The sequence below is a fragment of the Aquarana catesbeiana genome, linkage group LG07 (genome assembly GCF_042186555.1).
Source record: "Aquarana catesbeiana isolate 2022-GZ linkage group LG07, ASM4218655v1, whole genome shotgun sequence".
In the NCBI taxonomy this organism is placed as follows: Eukaryota; Metazoa; Chordata; class Amphibia; order Anura; family Ranidae; genus Aquarana; species Aquarana catesbeiana.
This window is the reverse complement of record NC_133330.1, coordinates 340,386,123-340,413,432: the sequence shown is the minus strand read 5'-3', so window position 1 is coordinate 340,413,432 and position 27,310 is coordinate 340,386,123. Positions and strand designations below refer to the sequence as shown.

Below are 27,310 nucleotides of genomic sequence, written 5' to 3'. Positions count from 1 at the left end.
TAGGGCTGGTTACATCAGCAGCTGCATTGAACGCAGGTTGGGAGGGATAGCGCCAATGCACTGATTCTGGCACATTGCACAGTCTACTTTTTTTTTTTTTATTTGTTTGAGCTTTATAGAAATGCCGCTATTTACCAGAGCTAAGTGCGATGTGATGGATTTTATGCTCTATGACATACTATTCTTCAACGCACACCACCATAAGGTAGTGGTAAGAAGCAGCCTTTAACCGAATCCTTAAAGTGGTAGTAAACCCCCACTAAAATAAAAATAAAGAGGCCCCCCCCGCCCCTGCGGGGTTAAGTCATAATATACTAGTATCCCTCCTGCAGCATTGCAATATATAAATATATATATATATATATTGCAATACTGTAATATCTGGTGTTTATTATCCTAATGCCTCATTACAGATCTTCTCCTGATGAAGCGATAGAATTCCACGAAACATGTTGAGATCAATGATATCCGTGGAAATCCACCATATCCTGATCCTCCCTAGCCATGGACATGAATGCTGGTGATATACATGGATTGTTACCTTGCACCTTTTATAATGTTTATCATTAAGTATCTGGATATCCTGTTTTTATGTTTTTTTGCACTAATAAAGAATTGAATATTTTTATTAAACCTTCAGTATACGCTGTACAAGTTGGTACCAAGATAGTCCTTTAAAACTTCCTTTCATGGGTGACTGGTTGGGGATCAATCTCTCAGTCTTTTTCCTTCTAAATTGGATGATGGTACATCATACTTAGGTTGTATGCAATATACAGTTGTGCTCATAAGTTTACATACATTGGGAGAATTTATGATTTCTTGGCCATTTTTCAGAGAATATGAATGATAACACAAAAACATTTCTTTCACTCATGGTTAGTGTTTGGCTGAAGCCATTTACAGTGGAATCTTGGATTACGAGCATAATCCGTTCCAGGAGAATGCTTGTAATCCAAAACACTCGCATATCAAAGCGAGTTTCCCCATAAAAGTCAAAGGAAAGAAAGATAATTTGTTCTGCATTGTCTTCTATTGCATGCAATACCGCATGTGGCCAGAGGTGGGGGGGGGGGCGCCGGAGAGCCTCAGAAATACTTGGGGACAGCTCGGCTGAACTCGGACACCCTCGGAAAGGCTCGGAAACACTCGGGAACGGAGTATTTCTGAGTGATTCCGAGTATTTCTGAGTGTATATAGTTAAAATTTTTTGAAAAAGATGAGTGAAAAAAAATGATTTATCCAATCTTAAAAATATGCTTCAAACATCGTTGTTGAACAAAGAATATACAAAAACATCTCTATATATCCTAATGTCGCCACCTAAAAATGTGCTAATGTGATACAAACCACAATGTTGCTAAATTAAGAACAATGTAGCACTCACTCCACACATCAACCTCGTGCTACTCAATAAATCAATAAGTGAAAGCTTTTGAACATCTATAAGTTGAAATCAAGAGTAAAACTCCTATTGAATATCCTGTGTGAAAATTCCCTTAAACAAAAAAGTCCACATAGAAATATATTATGTTGATGATGAATCACACATCTTCTAATATTGGATAAAACGATGATCCTCCCGCCACATATGATACAATTAGCCTCTTACCGGATCAGATGGATCTCAAATCATAGAGATCTAATGGGCTTGTTGCATTAGCCTGCCGGCCTCAGTGATTGCCACCTGGATAGCGATCAAGGGAGATGTCCTCATCCACTTCTATCAGCAAACAGGCACTTTCTATCTTGTTTCAATCACTGATTTCCACAGTCGCGGAGGGGAGGGTTAATTATCTCCCCTGGATCATCCACAAAAAACAGACCCCTCAATGGAAACAAAACGAGGGAGACTCCGTAGTGCAGATGTGTAACATTGGTTTATTTAAAAGTCATTTTAAAAGTCACTTAAAAAACTCCACAGCAAATGGTCACAGCAATGACACACAGCACACTAGGAACTACAAATCGAAAAATTCCAAATAGCACCGCAAACAGGAACTGGATAAAATTTAGCTATAAAATAGCACACACGCAGCAGAGGAACAAACCGACTGACTGCATGGGGGAAAAGAAAAAACGTGATGGCGTCACAGCCACTAGCTCCACCCGACGCGTTTCCGCTCAACAGGCATCCACTGGGAACGGAGACATAACTGGACTCTAGTACATCACGTTTATGTACTCATAGGGCAGTAGAGACACCGGAAGTAACATTTAGATGTTCCCATCCCGTTGTCATTCAACACACAGTTGCTTTTCTTCTCATATAGTTTAAAAAACAACCAAAAAATATTTTAAAAATTACCGTCTTTCCTTATCCAATAGAGAGGAACAGACAGGGAAGAAAATTTATTAAAAATTTAAAATAAAAATAAAAAATGCATGGTCGAGTGGCCAGAAGAAAGCCATTACTAGGCAAATGCCACAAAGTATCCCACTTACAATACGCCAAACAGCACAGAGACAACCCTCAAACCTTCTGGCACAGAGTCATTTGGAGTGATGAGACCATAATTGAGCTTTTTGGCTACAACCATAAACACTACATTTGGAGAAGAGTCAACAGGGCCTATGATGAAAGGTACACCATTCCTACTGTGAAACACGGAGGTGGATCAGATCAGTCGGATACGGGAGGGTTCTGTAAGCATCTCTAGATGACATTCACTTTTACAAGTTGTAAAAATAATTTTTTCGTCCTGCTCATCCCAGAGATGGCCGACTCACTTCTGACCTCTCACCCCCTAAGAGCCGCGGGTCGGCCTTGGTCATCTACGTGTTTACACTGTACAATTCAATACCGCCATTCATGAAATGACAGCAGAGGAACGCTGGCCTGGAGGGAAGTGCTGATGTCACCTCTCAGATCTCAGCTCTCATCAAAGGCAATTTCATGGGCGGAAGTCAACCCTCACAGCAGAACAAAGGGGGCAGTGTGCAAGATGGCCAACCGCAACGCGTAAGACAATTAGTGCATGAATAAGATGTCGTGCACCAGACGCCAAAGACTATTTTCTACACAATACTCTATACCCGATAAACATTATAGATCATATGCTGTACTGTATACATATCTTCATTCATGGATGTTGTGTAAGAAGTTAAAGTGTACCTGTCATAATTACACTGCTGAGGCTAAGCATGCTTATTGTCTATAATCAACTGATGTACTTGTGCTTTATTACTTTACCACTGTGAAGTAAAAACATATCTAAACCCAAAACCAATGTAATATATTGCAGATTAACAGTCCTTAAAGCAGTTGTATGCCTGTAAAAAAAAAACAAAAAACAAAACAAAGGCATAATGAGCTAGTATGTATCGCATACTAGCTCATTATCAAATACTTACCGTAGAATGAGGCCCCCCCATCGCGGGAGTCTTTTTTCCGGTAAGGAGCTCTGATTTTCCGGCAGCGTCCGCTCCATGACGTCAGCAGCTGCATGCAAGGTGAAGTTTAGGAGATATTCATTTTACCTACAGGTACACCTTATTATAGGCTTACCTGTAGGTAAAAATCACCTACAGGGGTATACAACCGCTTTAAAGAGGAACTTCACCTTGTTTTTTAAGCCCAATTCTGGGCAAAAAAAAAAAAAAGTTTTTCCATGCAGTGTGGCTGTAACCGCACTGCATGGGTCAACTGCTCGATTTTGTCTAGGGCAGCGGTCTCCAAACTGTGGCCCTGGGGCCAGATGCGGCACTTTGCTAGCTTTTATCTGGGCCCTTGGGGCAATATTTCATCCTCTGGACATAAATATTGGGGCATAATTCCCCCCAGACACCAAAGAAGGGGCACAATTCCTCCCCAATGACACCAATGATGGGGCACAATTCCTCCCCAATGACACCAATGATGGGGCACAATTCCTCCCCAATGACACCAATGATGGGGCACAATTCCTCCCAGTGACACCAACCATCATGGGGCATGATTCTTCCTATCCGGTGACACCAACGATGGGGCATTTTCAACTCTTACTGATGTCGGGACAGACATTTTCTACCTCCACTGTCCACAGTCTGGCCCCCCTATAGTCTAACAGTAGACTGGCCCTTTGTTTAGAAAGTTTGGAGACCGCTGGTCTCACGCATTGGAGGATGGAGATATACTTACCTAATCCTCTGATCTTCTCCACACAAGACTTGTCCCAGTGGCTCCTGACCCATCCCCCCCTCCCGGTCTAGCGGTCTTGTGCGGTGGCATGTTCCTGACGTCATCAAGCCCACAGACCTGCCCTGGTCGTGAGGATGTCAGGAATAGTCCACCGCTGGATTGTGGGGGAGTGCCTTCTACCGGTGGAGCGAAGGGTCACTACAGGTATGAGTATATGGCTTTCTCTGCACCCCTAGACAAAAAAAACGAGCAGTTGACCAGTGCAGTGTGGGCACAGCCCCACTGCCAGGGAAAACTTTTTTTTTGCCCAGTGTTGGGTTTTAAAAAGTTAGAAATGCTGTAGCTGTGTGACTGAACTGCACATTTTTACCTCCCAACCGCAAATCTAAATGAAGCCTAACTGAGAAACCTGCTTCCTGTGCTAAGGAGACAATCCTTCTTGCTGTACTGTATCTACGAAGGAGCATTGTTGCCACTCTAAGTTGCCTTTCCTGCCTTTTTACTACTACAATCACTTCCCCCTCTCCTCATCTCCATTACACAGGGAGGAGGGGGGGCTGTATACATTTCAGAAAATGTCCTGCCTATTCTCCTTAGTGGAGCTGGTCTGGATATTTCGTCAGGCAAGGATTACATTCTACTGGAAGTGCTATTTAATGAGGAAAGTATTCTATGACACCAAATCAGACGAGATAGATGACACCCATGCCTTGGCAAAGCTCACATCCTACGTCCCCGGCCTGATGCACGCTCCTCAGTGCCATAATATTTGGGTATTATACCTGCTCGGGATTCTTAGCATTACACGAGTGGCGGAGTGCGGCGCTAAGTGTATATTTCTGTAAAGTGTGTTTAAACAGAACATTCTACCCGACATAACAGAAGATGGTGCAGTAAACAAGAGCAGAGAGGAGAGTGCCGACTATAATGGAGGATACATTTACACTTGGCTCAAAGATTATTTAAGTGGCGCTCCAATCAGCTAAATGTGTAGTAGAAATAACTGGATTTTTTGTAACTCACCGTAAAATCCCTTTTTCTGAGTTCATTAGCAGACACAGCCTCTTCTTCTTTATCCATTACCAAACAGGGATGTCCCCAAGCAGTGCCACAACGAGGGGTGGGCAAGCCAACTAATGGTGAAAAAATCCCAGGCAATCTGCCAACACTTCGAACCCCCCACCCCCAAAAGGGGTGCCTGAGTGGCCTGCAAAACTTTGCAGCCCCAACTAGCATCAAAAGATACCAACACATCAAATTTACAGACAGGGCTGTCTATAGAGGGGGTACCACCAGGCCTCCTGTAGGGGGCCCGGACAGCAGGAGGATTAGTGCAGCGGGACGGGAGGACAATTACAGAACGATGTCTCACCCTCCAGGAGCTGAAAGCTGGTCCCTCCCCCTTTCCCTACTGCTGGCTTTCAGCTGCTGAAGGGAGAGACCCAGACACAGTGCGTCAATCTGTGATTGTCCTCCTGTCCTGCCATACCGATCCACCTCCCTGTGCTGCCCACATCTGATTCCCCCATGTGCCCAGGCCCCCCCACCGCGCAGAAAGAATAGGAGCCTCTGTGTCCCGTTCATTCACCTTCAGTGCAGCTGTAATTCGGGTGGGGGGGGGGTTTGGTGTATAGGCTGTACGGGGCCCCGTGATTTCAAACGGCAGCCCTGTTTATTTGTTTTTGCCCCTTGTAGACTTAAGAAACAGACGCTGGATGTCAGAGCACCCAGGAGGCACTAACTGCCCTGGTGGAGTGCGCCGTAACAAGGAAGGGAGATTCCTGTCCCTTAATGGCATATGCCTGCACAATCGTCTTCCGAGTCAATGGGAAACCGTGGCAGAAGAGGCCACCAGGCCTTTCATCAGATCATCAGAGAGCGTCAGGAGAGAGTCGGACCTCCAAAAACAGCCATCAGAGAGAGGCACACGCGAGCCGCGCAGACCGCATCCAAGGAGAGCAGAGCCGCCTATTTAGGATAAGACGGCTGAGGACACAGAGAAGGAACAATGTCCTCAACCAAGTGAAGATCCAACACCACCTTCAGAAGGAAAGAAGGGGAAGGTAAGAGCACCACCTTGTCCTTGTGGGACAACTCCGACACCCGCTGAGACGAAGAGATAGCAACCATGGGAGAAGGTGCAAACCAAAGATGTCTGTTCAAGGGACGCTGAAAGAAAACAGCCAGTGGAGGCCCAGAGAGGACTGCCCATAGGAGATGTCACGTTTTTTCTGTCTAATGTCCTACTGCTATAGGTGAGGTTATAAAACCTTGTTTGGTAATGGATAAAGAAGAAGAGGCTGTGTCCATAAGAGAAATGTTAATTGTTTAACCTGACAAAATCTCTAGACTTTTAGTATAGTTATCCTTTAAAGCTAAACTTAAACTCCATATTTATTCTAAAGTCTAAGTTAAAAAAAAAATGTTTTAAAATCAGCACAAAGTATGGTAACTACCTTCAATGGGAAGTGTCTCTTGTGCTGGTGGCTGCTCTCTTAGTTGAAAATCTTTGGCTGCCCCCCCATTACCACCTCAGCAGTAATCTTCCGATGCCGCGGGGTTAACACAGCTGCTGGACTTGTCAAAGGCACTCATCAAGAGTGCTGACTATGCCGGCCCTTTCCTTCTCCCTCCTCCATTCACAGAAGCTGTACTATAGCTTCCAGCTATGAAAAACGCTCTATGAAAGGAGAAGGCAGACCTTTCATTCATCTACCATTCCTCCATTCATAAGGTGTTTTACATTCATGGATGCTATAACACAACTTCTATTAATGGAGGAGACAGACCTTTCATTCATCCACCCATTATCCATTCATAGAGCAATTTTCATTCATGGATGCTATAGCAGAACTTCTATAAGGCTACTTTCACACTGGGATGGGGGTGCGTCAGCGACGCTTTACCGTCGTCTCAACGGCGCTTTTCGGCCGCTAGCGGGGCACTTTTAATCCCCGCTAGCAGCCGAAGAAAGGGTTACAAGTGCCCATGTTGCGGCGCTGCCAAAGCACTTTGCAGGCGCTTTGCACACTGCTCCTTCACCGCCCCAAAGATGCTGCTTGCAGGACTTTTTTCCCCGTCCCGCAAGTGCACCGCCCCAGTGTGAAAGCACTCACCTTTAGTGCAAACAGTGCAAATGTAGCTGTATATGTAAATTTTACACAGAAATGGTCAAACTGGTAGCATCATTTTAAAACAGAAGACGGAACGCCTTGCTGTGACCAGCAAACACAAGCAGCTGTTGCTGCAATATGAACTGTCACGTTTTCCTTTAGCAACGGCACAGAAGCATCACTTGCTCACTGTACAGCAGACCAAAATGATGTCTAACTCATTTATTCTGTCATGTGAAAGCGATTAAATCCATCTCAGGGAATTACTCATCGTGTCTCCTTTCACCTCTCCTGAGTCACAGCCAAAACGCTGTGTCACAATATCGCAACCACACAATGTAACATGACAGACACTGAAATATTTTGTGTCCTCTATTACAGAGGATTGCGTGGATGTAATGAAATATTTCCCCACGTGTTGTTCGTTGTACGCAGAGGGTAAGACCGGGTAGACTGCAGCGAGGTGGGGGAGACCTCAGAGGAAGCTGCGGTAGGAATTGTGGTTTGTGTAATTCAGAAGGATCTTGTCTGCGGTTTACATTCTAAGCTCAGCCTACTAATTACAACTTCACCTTTCAGGATTAGGTAAGCTGAAGGATGCTGATGGCTGGGGAACTACAACTCCCAGCAGGTCCTGTCATGGCTGAGGAACTACAACTCCCAGCAGGTCCTGTCAGCCAGCAGAAAGTGTAACCCAGTATTGCTGCTTTTTTAAAGGACCAGTCCAAACACAATTATGTTTATTATAATTGCCTGGGAGTGCCGACAGTTGAGATCCCTGGGAGTGCCCACAGTTGAGATCCCTGGGAGTACCAACAGTTGAGATCCCTGGGAGTGCCGACAGCTAAGATCCCTGGGAGTGCCAACAGTTGAGATCCCTGGGAGTGCCGCCAGTTGAGATCCCTGGGAGCGCCGCCAGCTGAGATCCCTGGGAGTGCCGACAGCTGAGATCCCTGGGAGTGCCGACAGCTGAGATCCCTGGGAGCGCCAACAGCTGAGATCCCTGGGAGTGCCGACAGCTGAGATCCCTGGGAGCGCCGCCAGTTCAGATCCCTGGGAGCGCAACCAGTTGAGATCCCCCTTCCCCCTTCCAAGCTACAATTAGTAGGTGAAAGTGGAAGAACCATTCCCTGCACAGAGGGAACTTAAACCTTTGTATCCTTTTGAGGGGAGAGCACAGTTCTGCAACTCCTAGCTTAAAACCCAGCTGTCACTGATCATGTGATCACCATGTTGGCTACAACATGGTGATCACTGACTTTGTTTATAAACAAAGCCATGTTGGTTACAGCTGCAATAGTTTTTCTTAGGTGCACTGGACACGAAACTAGAAAGAAATACTTCTCTCAAAGCAGAACTTGTGCTAAAAGTCAAGTTCTGCATATTGTATAGTGTCCTTGTCTTAAATTGCGCATAGATGCTATAAAAATAAAACAAAAATTTGCAAACTAATCTTACCCCAAGATCTCGGAACACTGAATATCCCCCCCAAAAAAAGCTCTTCCAGCACTGTTCATGAGCATCTTCTCATGAGATTGGGGATCCTCAGTGTTTCAGGATCTTGCTGGAAGGATCGTGATATCACATTCTCTGGTGCTTGAGGCAAGGGTAAGGTAAGTACATTTACAAATTTTTTGCACAAGTGTTTTGCTTCTACATTGTATAATTATTGTGATATTTGCGGGTTGTTTGCCTCAGTGGTAGTGCTTCCCGGTGGGTTTGGTCCACTCCAGAAATGCAGTATTTTTTTTTTTTTTTTTTATGGCTGGCTTATTAAAACGAAAGAAGAGTTCACACAATCAGTAGCCCTCACAGGGTTTTCCACAAGCATTGAAAAAGTCAAAACAAATGCTTTCAGCCTCCTGGCTCACTCTTGCCACATGGCTGCCTCAGGCCTCAAGCCTAAGCCTTGGGTCTGATCCCACAGACCAACTCTTACGGCTGCTTAGACTCCGCTCTCTTACGACTTACTTTCTTTCCTCTCTTTTCCACTCTATCATAATCTGCACATTGCAGACATGCACAGCTCTACTGACTGCCCCCTTGCACCCACTCGGACTCTTGAGGAGGGTGAAGACCTAATCTACCGTCAGGTCCTAGACTTTACCAGGTGTAAACACCCGTGCCATCAGTGTGCCGGCTGATTGCAAAACCTAGTCCTAGGATTGGAGATTTCTCCCTCCCAAACCTCTATGAAATCTCCAAGCTCCAGGTCCGAAACCGGGTTTTACCAGCCACTGAGGAAACTGCATGGAGCCCTCAACCTACCTAGTTGAGAATGCTCGGTGACCTAAAACCGTTTTAACACCCTGACAGGGCACCACACTGTCACATATACAGGTAGGCAAATTAGAGTGCCCTTTAACACTTTGCATTTAGGTCCGCCTGTCAGTTTTTCAGCTGGACGTGATCGGAAGCTCTATGCAGGTCTATGAGCAGGCAGATGTAAACATACTTGTGTTCGTTTTCATCTGCCTACCTCTAAATCCCTCCAGGTCCAGAAAAAGAAAAGGAATAGGACAGTGTCGTCTTCGTTTTTTTTTCTGGACTGGAATGTGACAATCAGAAAGTAACCTGATGTAAACGGACACAAGTCCATTTACATCCGGCAGCCCATAGATCCAACACGGTTCCACCACAGTCCACTGTCAAAATTCAGACCAAAAAAAATTTGAACGGGTAGGGATGTCACAAACATGACATCTGCCCATTCTGCTCCAATTTAGCAGGGGATCTTCTCATGCTAAATCCCCTGCTGAATGGGGGAGGAGCGGCCCGCATGAAAGGGCCCTTCTCAAGTTAACCAGTACAGAGTGACACTGCTAAATTTAGTCTGTTCAAGGCTTCTATGACCTCTTGTCCCGAAAGGGTTCATCTAGAACAGTGGTTCTCAACCGTTCTAGTGCCGTGACCCCTTGATAAAATTTCCCAAGACCCCTAACAGTAAAATAATTTTTGTAGCGTGGGTTATTAGCACCCAAGGCAAGACAAGTAATTTGCGCCCCTAACCCATGGACATTTAGCGCTCTATGAGTCCCTTCCACTCGTACAGTATTAAAACCCCTTATGGTACATTTTGGGATGTACCACTCTTTCTCTTTGTTCTTCTTTCTTTCCCTTTTATCACTCCCTATCCTAATTTCTGAGAGAGTGGTGCGGCCCAGGATACGGTGACCCCTGGCAAATCATCATTCGACCCCCGTTTGAGAACCACTGATCTAGAACCAATATTTCGGCTTACTCTACACAAACAGGCAGGTATCAGGTTGGATAGCTGGGTATATTAAATTTGGCATAAAGATACCCTTCCAACATAATAAGAGTCAAAGCTTCCTCGACTTGAAGACTAAGCCCCAGGTTTTGAAGAAACACACCGAAGAAGGTCTTCTGGCCAACAAATGTCATAGCAGGCATGTCTCCTTTCAGGCAGCACTTATACCAAACATTTCAAATAACTGACAGGTCTGCTTTACAAAAAAAACAGACTTCTTCATTATTTGCACTGTATTAAAATATGAATGAAAAAAAAACAGACAGACAAAAAGTGACAAAAGAAACTAAACAATGTCCTATGAATCTTTGACAATTGGCAGTTCAGGCTCTGCACCACCAAGAGAACTTTTTTCACACCATGCAAAAGACTTTATCAGCCCAAGGTTATCCGCTGACATGTGCAATGTGTTTCGGACCGAATTGAAATCCAAATTTTGGATTATTTGGAGATTCCGATGTATCCAAATCTCTGAATGACAATAGTAACGAATTTCGTGGAAATTCCTTAAGTTTCGTTTCATGTATTCGTTTTCTAATTCCAAATTTTCGGAACAATTCATTCAAAATGATTGACCGATTCGAATTCTGTGTGAAGAATAGCTGGTTAAGGAGCGGGCCAGGAAGACAGCCGCTGCATCCTGAACAGCCAATGACTCATCAGCTGTCAGCAGGATTCCCTGCTGACAGCAGAAATGTAAACAAAAGAATGCCAGCAATGAAAATTCAGAAAAAAAACAGCGTGAGTGTCACACCCCCCATATTTAAGGGGGACCCCAACATTTTTCTAAAAAATGGCATGGGGACCCCCCAAAATCCAGACCAAGACCCTAATATGAGCAGGCCAGGAAATTGGGAGGACAAGCAACACCCCCCCCATCTTGAACCATACCAGGCCACATGGGACAGGATGCTTTGGGGCAGGGGAGGCATGCTGAACAACCAGCTATTCTTCACACAGAATTCGAATTTGAATCGTTCCAAAAATTTGGAATTCGTTACAAAATGAATAAACAAAAGGAAACAAAATAAAGATAAACGTATTCCGAAACAAATCAACGAAACTAAATTAGTAACATAACGAATATATCTGAAACTAAACTAAATTTTCAGTTCTACATATGTCTAGGTATCTATTCTGTGACCTGTTTTCTACCTGCAACTAAGAAGTCTGCACTATTCAGCTTAAAATTGCAGGAAACATCACGTACAGTTCTGGCCCTCAAAATGGGCGTAATAATGTATAATAACCTCCCATGGCGTTTCCATCTGTACAAACAGCAATCCTTTTATGCTCATACAGACATTTGTTAAAGCAAGCTCCACCTACCATCAGAGTAAGCCCCACCATCCACCATCATGGATGGTTGTGTGGCTTTCAGAGATGAGTGTGGTAGAGAAGGACTCCCTTTTCGAGATATGGATGGCAGAGATTGGGAGGCTCTCTCCATTGCTAAGTCTTCAAGGTTGATCTCTGTCTCTCTGTTTCCTGTCTTTCCTGCACCTTTCTCTGGCTGGATCCCTCTCATGGCGCTTCCATCTGTACAAACAGCAATCCTTTTATGCTCATACAGACATTTGTTAAAGCAAGCTCCACCTACCATCAGAGTAAGCCCCACCATCTACCATCATGGATGGTTGTGTGGCTTTCAGAGATGAGTGTGGTAGAGAAGGCCTCCTTTTAGAGATATGGGTGGCAGAGATTGGGAGGCTCTCTCCATTGCTAAGTCTCCAAGGTTGATCTCTGTCTCTCTGTTTCCTGTCTTTCCTGCACCTCTCTCTGGCTGGATCCCTCTCTTTTCCTGTCTCACCTGTATGGATCTCCTCCAATCAATTTTTGGCCTGTGCTCCCTACATGTCCTCTGGTCTGTATCCCCCTTCAGGCTGTTTCTTCCCCACCAAAACTCTTTCCTCATCCCAACCTAACCCGTACCATTCTCTCTCCTCCCTCTCTGGCCTGTGCCCCTGGCCATGCCTCTCCCTCACCACCCCTAGTTCATACCCCTCTCTTCTTGTGCCTCTTTATTCATTCCTTCTCTCTGGTCTATGTGTTTCTCCTCCTCTATGGCCTGTGCCACTCTGTTTGCTTTCCTGGCCTGTGCTCTCTGTCTCCTCCATGGCCTTTACCTCTCTTTCCCTGGCTGGTTTCTGCCATGCATTCATGTTCATGACCAAGGGTCTCCAAACTTTTTAAACAAAGGGCCAGTTTACTGCCCTTCAGGCTTTAGGGGGGCTAGACTGTGGCCAGTAGGAGTAGAAAATGCTCTGGTGTCAGTGAGACTAAACAATGCCTCATCATTGGTATGAGTGGGAGGAATAATGTCCCATTGATGGTGTCAGGTGGAGGAAAAGTGTCACAAGGGCCAGATAAGGGCAAGCCAAAAGCTGTCCCTGGCCCCTGAGCCACAGTTTGGAGACCACTGGTGTCTCAAACAGCTGACTACTCTCCTACATTTATGAATACCTTCATTCTTACAGGTTGTGATTCACAGGTTTATCCTAACACCGTTGGACTACTGCAAGCCAAACCTGTGGTGGGCCCACCCTATCCATCATCGTTCCCCTTATCTACCTTTGTAGTGCCTCAACCTTAGTTGTCCTTTGTCTCTCTTCTCTTGGGTTCCCTGTTCTTCAAACAAACTTTAATCTTATCACATGCCCAGCAATACACCACCATGTATCTGCAAGTTCATCATACAATAAAGCCAAAGAAGCCGTGTAGCAAACATTGGATATGGTTAGTGGCAGCTCACAGCATGTCCTGCTCACATCATTAGTCAAACAGCAGAAAAGCTTCAATTAACAATGTGGTAAAACCTCATCCACCTACTTATAAGCGATGCCGCTGGAGCGCCCCCCGGCTTCTGGGATTCTTTCTGGGTTCTGTCCGCCACAATGTGCGATGGGGCCACTGAGGGGGGGGTCGGGATCCCAGTTTTTCTCTCTCTCCGTCCTGTTCAACAAGGAAATCTTTCCCTCAGTAATTCAGTAACCAGGCTGAGAGGCAGCGTAAGAAAGCAAGCGAAGGAAGAGTGCCGGCGTAGCTTGAGAGAGAGAAAGAGAGGTGCGTTGCGGTTCCTTGGCCTATGCTACGTACATATACTGTCCTTTATGTCGCATGCCACAACTTTCACAAAAAGTCTTATACTAACTATTCTGTTCTTTAAAGCAACCTGTGTGATATATATCCTGTTACAGTGTAGCAATAAGTATTGTGAGGCCTAAAAGACGTGAAACAAATGTTCTTTAATTTATCTATTTTTCTTCTTCTGGTTGTTTTTTTTCCTATTAATAAAGTTTCAATATTATTTGAAGCCTAAAAGAAATGGTCAAGACCAGTAAGTAGAACATTATATCACCAAATTTTTGAGGACAACTGACCATCACTACATAAGCTTGTTGGACATCCCTTTCTAAAACCATGGCCATTTGTGGCTATAACAATTGCCATGTCAAGTACGGATGTTAGATGAGAAGATCTGGTTCATATGTTGGTCTTTACATTGGGCACCAAAAAAAGAAAAAAAGACCTGACTTAAATGGACATTCAAATTCATCCCAAAGGTGTTCAGTAGGGATGAGGTTAGGGCTCTGTGCAGGACACTCCAGTTCCTCCACAGCAAACTGGCTCACCGTGTTTTTATAGAGATGGCTTTGTACACAGGACACAGTCATGCTGGAACAGAAAAGGGTCTTCACTAAACTGTTACCACAATGTTGGAAAAAGCACAACTTTCTACAATGTCTTTGTTGTACCCTTCTCCCTTCATTGAGGACACCTGAACTCAATCATTGAGAGGGTTGTCCACATGATTTTGACCATATACTTCATGGCAATATCAGCATATTATCAAAAAATGTAGGTGTGATTTTTAGGTGTCCACAAATTTTTGGCTGTATAAGTTAAGTGCAAAGGAAAAGCTGCTAGAGTTGATCATTGTCATGAAAAACGAGAAAGCAAGGCACACTTTGTCTTTGAAATTTATAAATAGAATCCTAAATTTGGCAATCACTATAAATATTGAATTCCCCTTAGCAGATATATTCACAAGAACATAAAATACCTTTCAGCAGTGTCAAGTAATGACCTGAGATACAGTATTTCACAAAAGTGAGTACACCCCTCACATTTTTGTAAATATTTTATTCTATCTTTTCATGTGACAACACTGAAGAAATGACACTTTGCTACAATGTAAAGTAGTGAGTGTACAGCTTGTATAACAGTGTAAATTTACTGTCCCCTCAAAATAACTCAACACACAGCCATTAATGTCTAAACCACTGGCAATAAAAGTGAGTACACCCCTTAGTAAAAATGTCCAAATTGGGCCCAATTAGCCATTTTCCCTTCCCGTGACTCGTTAGTGTTACAAGGTCTCAGGTGTGAATGGAGAGCAGGTGTGTTAAATTTGGCGGCCTGACCAGTGGAAGCAGACGAATCATCCCCTGTACAAACGTTTGTATAAGGAGTGAGCAATATGCCTCTGAAAAAAGATTGCTAAAGCCGAGATTTGACCCTTAATTGTACTTAAGGCCAGATTCATATCCACCCCTTTTTGCATAAAAGCCAAAACTCTCCCAATGACATATCAAAGGGGGTGCAACCTCCTGGCCTCGCACCAGGCAATATAGGAGCTCCAGACTCTATAGTAGATACTTCTGGACACTGGTTTTATAGCATTCAACATGGTAGACAATACTGACCCAGAAATGCCCCGGTCCTTTAGGATCCTGGTTTTAACAGCCAAACTGTTAAACTTAGAGACCGCAAAGCAGGGTGGAATATTGGACCCGGTGAAAGCAGATCCGGATGGAGTGGAAGAACCCAGGGGTTTCCCACTGCCAGTCTTACAATCTGGGCGTACCAAGTCCTTCTGGGCCAGGCCGGAGCTACTAGGATTACCGGCTTTCTCTCTTCCCGGATCCTGCGTAGTAGCCTTGGCAACAGCCAAATTGGGGGAAAGGCATATATCAGGGAAAACTGATCCCACGGAATTATCAGGGCATCTGCCCATAATGACAGCGGGTCCCTGGGTCTGAACACAAAGCTGTCTAGTTTCCTGTTGAACCTGAACGTCAGCAAGTCTACATCTGGAACCCTCCATCAGCGGCAGATTGATGCAGAGATCTCAGAATTTAGGGACCACTCCCCTGGTAACATCTGCTGGCGACTCAAAGTCTGCCTGCCAATTCTCCACTCCCGGAATAAACACAGCCGATAGGGATAGAACAAATCTTTCTGCCTAGGTCAGCATGCGATCCACTTCCTTCTGGGCTGTCTGACTCCTGGTGCCCCCCTGGTGATTGATATATGCCACAGCCGTGGAATTGTCCGATTGGACCCTCACAGGACATCCCTGTAGTCTGGAAGTCCAGAAGCTTAGAGCCAAGCGAGCTGCCCGAATCTCCAAAATGTTGATGAGCAGGCGCTTCTCCCTTCAGGACCATTGTCCCTGGACGGTGGCCTCCTCTAGGACTGCCCCCCATCCAGAGAGACTGGCATCTGTCGTCACCACCTTCCAGACCACAGGTTAAAAAAGGACCTTCCTTTTACCAGATTCCTGGTTAACATCCACCAACTGAGACTCTGTTGCACCCTCAGCCGAGGAAACGTGCCAGTCCAGAGTCTGGACAGTCTTGTTCCAGACAGACAGAATGTTGCTCAGAAGTGGTCTGGAGTGAAACTCTGCTTTGAATGAAGATACCATCTTCCACAGTAGCCTCATACACAGGCAAATGGAGGGATATCTTTTCCCTTTATGACCTGGACAAGGTTTTTCATGACTCTGACCTTCTCTGGTGGCAAGAATACCTTTACCTTGACTCTGTCTAGTATTAGCCCCAGATACTCTAGGCCAGTGGTCATCAACCCTGTCCTCAGGGCCCACTAACAGGCCAGGTTTTATGTATTACCTTGGGGAGATACAGACTAGAATACTGCAATCACTGAGCAGCAAATTATATCACCTGTGATGTATTTCAGTTATCTTGCAAACCTGGCCTGTTAGTGGACCCTGAGGACAGGGTTGATGACCACAGCTCTAGGCGCTGAACCGGCTGCAGGGCCGATTTTGACCAATTCAGAACCCAACCCAGACGCTCCATAAATTTAACCACCCGAGCTAAATCCCGCCTCAGGTCTGGAACCGTTTCATCTATTAATAGTAGCTCGTCCAGGTATCCTGCAACCGATTAAGAATATGCACTCACAATATAAAAGTGATCAATGAAAAACAAATGTGATAATAATTGATAAGTGAAAGAACACTATACAAAATTTTTTTTATACAAATACACTGCCACAAAAAATATAAAAAATGTACCAGTGAGAAACCCAACATATAGTGGGTGTTGACCTAATATTGTGGCAATATGACTGAAATATGAGAAAATACAAAATTATACATATATGGTAAAATTTACCAGTTTGGTTAGTGACAATAGTGAGTACTAAACCACACCAAAAAAAATATATTATTAAATAATTAAATGAATGATGAAAATGAGTCCATATGTGATGATAGTGACCATAGAAAACAAATAAAAAAATATATATCAAAAGAAGTCCATGCAAAATAATTGTTGATTCATCCACGCTGACTCAAAACCAGGCAACCCAGGAAAACGTGAAAAAATAGGAAATGCCTCCACCTCAGCACACACTGCTGCTTACCAGATCACTATGATCCCTTATTACAGGGGACCACAGAGTGCAGATGGCTTATAACCCAGCCCGGGATCTCTGTGGAATACACTGGACTCCTTAGCCTCCGCGGTGATTATCCTCACACGAATCAGACACGGTTAATGGATCCCCATACAACAACAAAGGCTCGCATAGTATAAAACCTTCACATTTATTAAACTTCAGGAGACAAATAGACACTTACAGTTAAGTAGAGTGAAAGCAGCATTAAAAGAATCAAGCCGGCCGGCTCTTGAAAAAAACAGCCCGTTGCTTCCGGAACTAAGCATAACTTGTGCTGACGTCAGAACGTCGCTCCTCCCTACGCATTTTGTCACTCCAAAGGACGACGTCACGGGGCACGGCGGTGTCCTGACCCACTGCTTATATACAGAGAACAGATAACCAAGCCTCGATCTGAGTCCTGGGACAACGCCGAACTGCGCCATTTATGGCTAAATGGGAGGAGGATGTCGTCTATGCCCAGCCAAGGCCTGAGGTGACCTTGTGGGTTTGTTACATAGATGACAGCCTCCTCCTGTGGGATGGCAGTGAGACTGATCTCTCAGACTTCATGCATTCCCTTAATACCAACAACAGGGGGATACATCTCAATTATGATGCCAGCTGAGAAAAAAATCATTTTTTGGACCTTACGATTTCTGTCAGCGGAGAGAGTTTGGTTACGTCTACATATTTCAAACCCACTAACAGAAATCTGTTTATTCCAAATGATAGCTGCCATCATGCCTCTTGGCTCAGATCTGTGCCAAAGAGTCAATACTTGAGATTAAAGTGCAATTGCACTGAACAGAGTGTTTTTTGGCAAAAGCTCAGGTTCTTACTCAGAGATTTGTTGATTAGGGATATGCTCTCGAGTCCCTCACCAACACCCTTGAACAGGTTAAACGTGTTGATAGAACCAACTTATTGAAAGAGAACACTGGAGGTCGCGAGAATGACGTATTTCGTAATCCATTCATCACCAATTTCTTTTGTCAACACTCCAGTGTTAAGCATATAGTGAAGAAGCACTGGCATATCCTTAAAAACAATAGTGTACTCAAGTCGATTCTGCCTGATAAACCCCAGGTGGTTTTCAGGGGTGCGCCCACTTTGAAGGATAAATTGGCTCCCAATATCTTGAACTCCCAAGTACAAGAGCCACTTTTTTTCCTGAACTTACCGGTTATTATCAATGCAGAAAGTGTCAGGTCTGTTCACTAAATGGATGCAAGACCAGAAGGACCACGAGTTTCAGTTCAAGTTGCACTTATAGGAGCTTTGCCATCGAGTCATTTATTACCTGCTCCATGGTTGTTGTGTATATGCTTCAGTGTCTGTGTGGCCTGCAGTATGTAGTCCGGACTAAGCGACCATTGCAGGTACGCTTAAATGAGCATATACAGTGGGGACGGAAAGTATTCAGACCCCCTTAAATTTTTCACTCTTTGTTATATTACAGCCATTTTTGCAGATTTATTAAAAAAAGAAAAACTGAAATATCACATGGTCCTAAGTATTCAGACCCTTTGCTGTGACACTCATATATTTAACTCAGGTGCTGTCCATTTCTTCTGCTCATCCTTGAGATAGTTCTACACCTTCATTTGAGTCCAGCTGTGTTTGATTATACTGATTGGACTTGATTAAGAAAGCCACACACCTGTCTATATAAGACCTTACAGCTCACAGCACATGTCAGAGCAAATGAGAATCATGAGGTCAAAGGAACTGCCTGAAGCGCTCAGAGACAGAATTGTGACAAGGCACAGATCTGGCCAAGGTTACAAAAAAATTTCTGTTGCACTTAAGGTTCCTAAGAGCACAGTGGCCTCCATAATTCTTAAATGGAAGACGTTTGGGACGACCAGAAACCTTTCTAGAGCTGGCCGTCCGGCCAAACTGAGCTATCGGGGGAGAAGAGCCTTGGTGAGAGAGGTAAAGAAGAACCCAAAGATCACTGTGGCTGAGCTCCAGAGATGCAGTCGGGAGATGGGAGAAAGTTGTAGAAAGTCAACCATCACTGCAGCCCTCCACCAGTCTGGGCTTTAGGGCAGAGTGGCCCGATGGAAGCCTCTCCTCAGTGCAAGACACATAAAAGCCCGCATGGAGTTTGCTAAAAAAAACACCTGAAGGACTCCAAGATGGTGAGAAATAAGATTCTCTGGTCTGATGAGACCAAGATAGAACTTTTTGGCCTTAATTCTGAGTGGTATGTGTGGAGAAAACCAGGCAATGCTCATCACCTGTCCAATACAGTCCCAACAGTGAAGCATAGGGGTGGCAGCATCATGCTGTGGGGGTGTTTTTCAGCTGCAGGGACAGGATGACTGGTTGCAATCGAGGGAAAGATGAATGCGGCCAAGTACAGAGATGTCCTGGACGAAAACCTTCTCCAGAGTGCTCAGGACCTCAGACTGGGCTGAAGGTTTACCTTCCAACAAGACAATGACCCTAAGCACACAGCTAAAATAACGAAGGAGTGGCTTCACAACAACTCGGTGACTGTTCTTGAATGGCCCAGCCAGAGCCCTGACTTAAACCCAATTGAGCATCTCTGGAGAGACCTAAAAATGGCCGTCCACCAACGTTTACCATCCAACCTGACAGAACTGGAGAGGATCTGCAAGGAGGAATGGCAGAGGATACCCAAATCCAGGTGTGAAAAACTTGTTGCATCTTTCCCAGAAAGACTCATGACTGTATTAGATCAAAAAGGGCTTCTACTAAATACTCAGCAAAGGGTCTGAATACTTAGGACCATGTGATATTTCAGTTTTTCTTTTTTAATAAATCTGCAAAAATATCAACAATTCTGTGTTTTTCTTTCAATATGGGGGGCTGTGTGTACAATATGGGGTGCTGTGTGTACAATATGGGGTGCTGTGTGTACAATATGGGGGGCTGTGTGTACAATATGGGGTGCTGTGTGTACAATATGGGGTGCTGTGTGTACAATATGGGGTGCTGTGTGTACATTAATGAGGAAAAAAATGAACTTAAATGATTTTAGCAAATGGCTGCAATATAACAAAGAGTGAAAAATTTAAGGGGGTCTGAATACTTTCTGTCCCCACTGTACAGTAAATAATATATGTAGGGGTTTCACTAAACATTCAGTGTCAAAACATTACCTTACTGTACATAATAGGGATCCATCTAATACTATATTTTTAGGCATTGATAAATATAGGCCCCATTGGAGGGGTAGCTGTTTGGTCAGGAGCATCTCTAAATTAGAGATGTCATGGGTGCATAAGATTAAATGTTACACCCCTTTTGGTTTAAATATAGATGTCGATATTAATTCTTTCATTGACAACTCCTAGTGACAATTTTATACAATTTTAATTTTATAATAATTTTAACTATTTTTAATTATTGTTCTAAATCAATTTTTGATATGCACATATCTTATTTTGTGAATTCGATCTGAGTCCCAGGTAGCCGTGGAATACGATTTTGTTAAAAGAGATCGAATTCTTTATCCCTTAGATGGGTGTCACTAGTGTGACCCCGGCACTAATTGTGGCCTACATTTGGGTCTGTTTGTTACATGCTTTAAATTTATCCTGACCGTTATGGTTTGCAGTGTTAGCACATTATTGTTCAGTTGCACATGATTTTGCCCGTTGGCGACCAGAGGTCAATCACATCTGTGCTTGCATGTGGTTTTAATACTTTTCACATTAGTTTTGTTTTTACATTATTTGTGGCTGGCAGCCCTTGTGTTATCCATGTCCGTTGATAGTACGTGGATGCTCAGTTATGAGTTTTCTATGTCTGTTAATGGTATATGGGTATTTCCGATTTGCCCTCATTATGTGGATATTTTCAGTATACATATTTGATTTTTTCCACTAACCAAGATGGCGCCATTCGGCGTTGTCCCGGGACTCAGACCTAGGCTTAGTTATCTGTTCTCTGTATTAGGGTTGCACCGATACCACTTTTTTAAGATCGAGTACGAGTACCGATACATTTTTCAAGTACTCGCCGATACCGATTACTGATACTTTTTTTTAATGTCACGTGACAGTGGCACTAATATGCAGCACTGATGACGCGTGGACTGTGTCAGTAGTTTTTAAATTTTTTTTTACAATTTTATTTTATTTTTGGTATTTTTTTTGACAATGCTTTTGTTTTGGGGGGTTGGGGGGATTGTGGGGGGGGGAGGTGTCAGTGTGTTTTTTATTTTATTTTTTAATTATTGTTACAATTTAACTTTTTAAAATATTTATTTATTACAATTCTTTATTTTTTTTATCAGTCCTGTGGGGGGGCTTTGGTGAGATATCAGGGATCTTAACAGACCCCTGACATCTCCCTTTTGGGACACAGAAAGGGACTGGGGACAGAGATTCCCCAGTCCTTTTCTCAGCAGCCTCAGCTGCACTGGAGATGAATGGACAGGAGACAGAGGCTCCTGTCCATTCATAAACTGAAGTATCGTAAACACAGTTTACGATTCTCAGTTATGAATGGACAGAATCAGTATTCACTGACTCTGTTCATTTATAATAGGAAGGAGCCAACAGATTTACTGGCTCCTTCCTCCGCTGTCCATCCTAAAAGATTAACACAGGGGGGACCGGAGCGGAGCACACGGAGGTGGGGGGACCGGAGCACACGGAGGTGGGGGGACCGGACCGGAGCACACGGAGGAGGGGGGGACCAGAGCACATGGAGGAGGGGGACCGGAGCGGATCACAAGGAGGAGGGGGGAGGACTGGAGCACACGGAGGGGGAAGGACTGGAGCACACGGAGGGGGACACAGGGGGGGACTGGAGGAGTATACACGGACAGACAGGGGGTGATTGGTGCAGTGGTGGGGGGAGTTACAAGCACCAATCCCCCTGTATAGATTTCAAAAAAGCAGCTGGAAGCCACAGAGGGGAGAGGAGAAGCGGCTGTCAGCTACTTTATTGAAATCTATTCAGGGGGGATTGGTGCTTGTAACTCCCCCCACCACTGCACCGATCACCCCCTGATTGTCCAGGTATCGGGGGAAGCATCGGAGCATTTGCCCGAGTACAAGTACTTGGGCAAATACTCAGTATCGGCACTGATACCGATACTAGTATCTGTATCGGTGCAACTCTACTCTGTATATAAGCGGTGCGTCAGGACGACTTCCTTAGGAGTGACGAAACGCGTAGGGAGGAGCAACCTTCTTACGTCACCGCAAGTTACTCTTAGTCCCGGAAGCAATAGGCTGTTTTTCGAGAGCCGGCCGGCTTGACTCTTTTAATGCTGCTTTCACTCTACTTAACTGTAAGTGTCCCTTTGTCTCTTGAAGTTTAATAAATGTGAAGGTTTTATATTATGCGATACTTTGTTGTTCTACGGGGATCCATTAACCGTTTCTGATTCGTGTGAGGATCATCACCGCCGAGGCTAAGGAATCCAGTGTATTCCACAGAGATCCCGGGCTGGGTTATAAGCCATCTGTGCTCTGTGGTCCCCTGTAATAAGGGACCATAGTGATCTGGTAAGGGACAGTGTGTGCTGAGGTGGAGGCATTTCCTATCTTTTAATGTTTTCTTGGGGTGCCTGGTTTTGAGTCACCATGGATGAGTCAACAATTATTTTGCATGGACTTCTTTTGATATATATTTTTTGATTTGTTTTTTATGGTCACTATCATCACATATGGACTAAATTTCATAATCCATTTAATTATTCAATAATATAATTTTTTTTTGGTGTGGTTTAGTACTCACTATTGTCACTAACCAAGTGGTAAATTTTACCATATACATATAATTTTGTATGTTCTCATATTTCAGTCATATTGCCACAATATTAGGTCAACACCCACTATATGTTGGGTTTCTCACTGGTACATTTTTTATATTCTTTGTGGCAGTGTATTTGTATTAAAAAATGTTGTATAGTGTTTTTTCACTTATCAGTTATTATCACATTTGTTTTTCATATATCACTTTTATATTGTGAGTGCATATTCTTAATAGGCATTGCCTCATAGGTCAATTTATTTAGCACAGCTTCCCCTTTGCTATAATTCTATTTGGTGTTGTATAACATTTTGAGTTGCAGTTTACTTTTAGCCAATAGCGCAGTTTTCTTATTTACCATCCTGCAACCGATATTCCCTGAGATCTTAGAACTGCCAATACCGGAGCCAATATCTTTGTGAATACCCGAGGTGCCGTGGCTAACCTGAAGGGCAGTGCCACAAATTGAAAATGTTGGTCGCCCACTGCGAATCGCAGAAACCTTTGATGGGACCTGCAGATTGGCAAGTGTAGGTCCTTGATGTCTATGGACGCCAGGAATTCCTCCCCGTACCACTGAATTAATTGACTCCGTTCGGAAAGAACGAATGACCAGAAATTGATTCAGAGCCTTGAGGTCCAGAATAGGCCTGACATCTCCATTTGGCTTTGGGATTATGATTTGAGTAAAAACCCTTGAATCTTTCGATGATTGGAACCTCTGAAATCACTCCTTGTAACCTTAGTTGATCTATTGCTTGAAGAAAAGACCTCCTCTTTACCGGGTCTATGGGGATGTTGGACCTGAGGAACTGAGAGGGGGGAAGCCCCCGGAATTCTATTTTGTACTCCTGAGATACAGTAGAAAAAACCCACCTGTCTCGGATCACTTCTTCCCAGATGTCTGAGAACCTTAATAGCCTCCCCCCCCACCCGCATGAGTGGGGATGCCCCTTCATAAGGAAGGCTTGGGACTGATCTTAGGGGGTCTCTGGGCCCAGGGTTTTTCTGCCCCTGGCCTTGGGGCTTTCCCCTAGAAGCGGACGGCTGAGGCCGTCGATACTGCCTGAAATTAGAAGTGCTGGGTACTGAAGCACTAGACACCTTGAAGGAAGATCGTCTGCTCCTCTTCTTAACTGGTAGAAGCGCACTCTTACCCCCTGAAATCTTCTGGATATATTTATCCAGGTCTTCTCCAAATAGCCTCTCCCCATGAAAGGGAAAATCAGCTAGTAATCTTTTTGCAGGGTAACTCTGCAGCTCAGTTTTTTAACCAAAGAATCCTGCGCATATGTACTGACAGCAGGGCCAACCGGGACATCTGTTGTATGGAATCCTTAAGGACATCTACTGCGAAACATAAGGCCCAAAGTATTTCTGCCAAATTCTCCACAGGTAGGGAACAGTCTTAGTTACCCGCTTCACCTGGTCCTTTAAAGACTGATATATACCGATAGCCGCCACTGCTGGTTGTACAGCAGACCCGGCAATAGCAAATGAAGTCTTTAATAAAGACTCTAATTTCTTATCTGCTGGATCCTTAAACACCTGGGCATTATCTACAGGACAGGTATAACTCTTATTTACAGAGCAAATGGCGGCGTCCACAGATGGCATGCTCCATTTTCTTATAAACTTTTCCTCCATAGGGTACAAAAGTGTAAACTTCTTAGGAGGAATAAACAGCTTGTCTAGATGATCCCAGTCAGCATACATGATTTGCTCTAGCAACGGATGTAAGGAAAAAGTATGCAAGCTCTGTGGAGGCCGCAGGGTTCCTAAAGAAGAAAAGAAACTTCAGGGACCTCCACAGGTGGCAATTTGAAACCTGATTGGACCATCTCCGTGAGGGACTGGATCAGCAGTCTCTGGGATTGAGAGGCTAAAAACGTTTTTTCAGAACCTGACTCCTGAGAAGTGGAGTCTGTGGCCTGACCTTCCTCCCGGTCATTCACTGCCACTTCTTCCACATCTTCTGCCCAATTCTGTTCCAATGCAGGTGGGGGCTCAGGAGAAGGGGATCTATCCCGTTTCCTTCCCCCTTGGGAAACTGAAGCAATCAAACCTGCTATTTTCCCCTCCAGCCCAGCTAAAGCTGATGCTAAGTTGTCCTTTGTAACGTAGGTTGAGGCAGAAGCATTAGCTGTTGCTACAATGCCTGACAACCGTAATGGCTCAGACTGGCTAGTTGCCTCAGGTCTTTCAGGAGAGTTAAACACAGCAGATGTAAGGCTAGCATCCTCCAATACTGATGGTGGTGCATTTGCACCCCTTCCTGCTGCGCCTCCCCCACTCCTCTTCCAGGAAGACATGCCTGAGACAAAACAATTTGAGGTAAAGAAACCCCACCTTTATGTACCTCAACCGCTCTGTAAATACTACAGCTCTTACAGGACTTTTGGTGCCCTAGTCCATCCACCCAGAGTGACTCATGTGCCCAGCTGATGCCGCTCTGTGTCCCCTCCAGCCTGCTTCCGCCCCTACTGCACATGTTCGGGTAACACGTTTTACCACGTGCACGTTTGTAGCGACCTGTGTAGATCTCACGTCCCTACTACATGCACGTCCCTCGTGCACATTCTTTCGCGCCCTTCCCGTACACGTGCGTGCCCCCCCGACCACATAAACAGCAGCGGGAAAGGGCCACCGAAGGTGCCGGCGTAAGAACTAGATGCACAGGGGCAGGGGGAATACGGAGAACCGCCCGCCTCCTGATAGGATCAACGTGGCTGGAAGCTCCACAGAAAAGCGCTGCCGTCCGCAACACCACTGCCCCCAGTGATTATGACACCTGGTTATAAAAAAAAGTTAAGAGACTGAAGATACATCTTACATTTTAACAAGTGCAAAAATATGTTAAAAAACTTACCGGTCACACAGCAGGATTCTGCTAAAAAGCTAGATTTCAATCTTCCCCATCACGGCGGGTCTCTGTCTCTTGGACCTTCGAGGACTGGGTCCCCTTGAATATGGGCCCACTCCCTTGGACCTGTAAAGCACCCTGCCAGAACTCCTTTGGGATCTTTTTTCTTACCAAGGATCCCGATCCCCACGGTCCAGTGCCCAAAGGGTCACATTACAGGCAATACCTCGTAATCTTCTTGTGTAACAAGGTTCAGGTACCATCCATTTTAGTGCATCACCGTCCGGATAGATCCGCTTATATAGCCCTATAAATCCTTCAGGATCTGTTCCAGGACCATCTTCTTAGCTAGCTCATGGAGAGCTTCTCCAAACCGTGACCATCACCTTACAAGACACTGGCGAAAAAACTGAGGTACTTCCTGTGTAGGAGGGGTTATACAGGGGAGGACTTCCTGTCTTTTTTTTTTTTTTGGTTTGCCAGTGTCCATTCACCTATAGGTGGCGTATAACCCAGTTAGTTATTATGGCATAAAGATGGCCTAGGCTATAAGAAGATTGCCAAGACCCTGAAACTGAGCTGCAGCACGGTGGTCAAGACCATACAGCAGTTTAACAGGACAGGTTCCACTCAGAACAGGCCTCGCCATGGTCCACCAAAGAAGTTGAGTGCACGTGCTCAGCGTCATATCCAGAGGTTGTCTTTGGGAAATAGACGTATGAGTGCTGCCAGCATTGCTGCAGAGGTTGAAGGGTGGGGGGTCAGCCTGTCAGTGCTCAGACCATACGCCGCACACTGCATCAAACTGGTCTGCATGGCTGTCGGTCCAGAAGGAAGCCTCTTCTAAAGATGATGCACAAGAAAGCCCACAAACAGTTTGCTGAAGACAAACAAACTAAAGACATGGATTACTGGAACCATGTCCTGTGGTCTGATGAAATCAAGATAAACTTATTTGGTACAGATGGTGACAGGCATGTGTGGTGGCAACCAGGTGAGAAGTACAAAGACAAGTGTGTCTTGTCTACAGTCAAGCATAGTGGTGGGAGTGTCATGGTCTGGGGCTGCATGAGTGCTGCTGGCACTGGGGAGCTACAGTTCGTTGAGGGAACCATGAATGCCAACATGTACTGTGACATACTGAAGCAGAGCATGATCCCCTCCCTTCAGAGACTGGACCGCAGGGCAATATTCCAACATGATAACGACCCCAAACACATCTCCAAGTTGACCACTGCCTCGCTAAAGAAGCTGAGGGTAAAGGTGATGGACTGGCCAAGCATGTCTCCAGACCTAAACCCTATTGTGCATCTGTGGGGCATCCTCAAACAGAGGGTGGAGGAGCGCAAGGTCTCTAACATCCACCAGCTCCGTGATGTCGTCATGGAGGAGTGGAAGAGGAATCCAGTGGTAACCTGTGAAACTCTGGTTAACTCCATGGCCAAGAGGGTTAAGACAGTGCTGGAAAATAATGGTGGTCACACAAAATATTGACACTTTGGGCCCAATTT

At 44.8% G+C, this 27,310-nt stretch overlaps 1 protein-coding gene across 4 annotated transcripts in view; it reads right to left on the bottom strand.

The window, feature by feature from the left end:
* ST3GAL3 (ST3 beta-galactoside alpha-2,3-sialyltransferase 3) overlaps positions 1–27,310 on the bottom strand; it is a gene marked incomplete at its 3' end in the record, with an annotated part of 495,733 nt that overhangs the window by 230,134 nt on the left and 238,289 nt on the right. For 3 of the 4 annotated variants that reach the window (XM_073593923.1, XM_073593922.1, XM_073593925.1), the window contains 1 exon segment: positions 13,334–13,456. In XM_073593923.1, the coding sequence (XP_073450024.1) occupies positions 13,334–13,456 (123 nt within the window). 4 annotated transcript variants of the gene reach the window in all.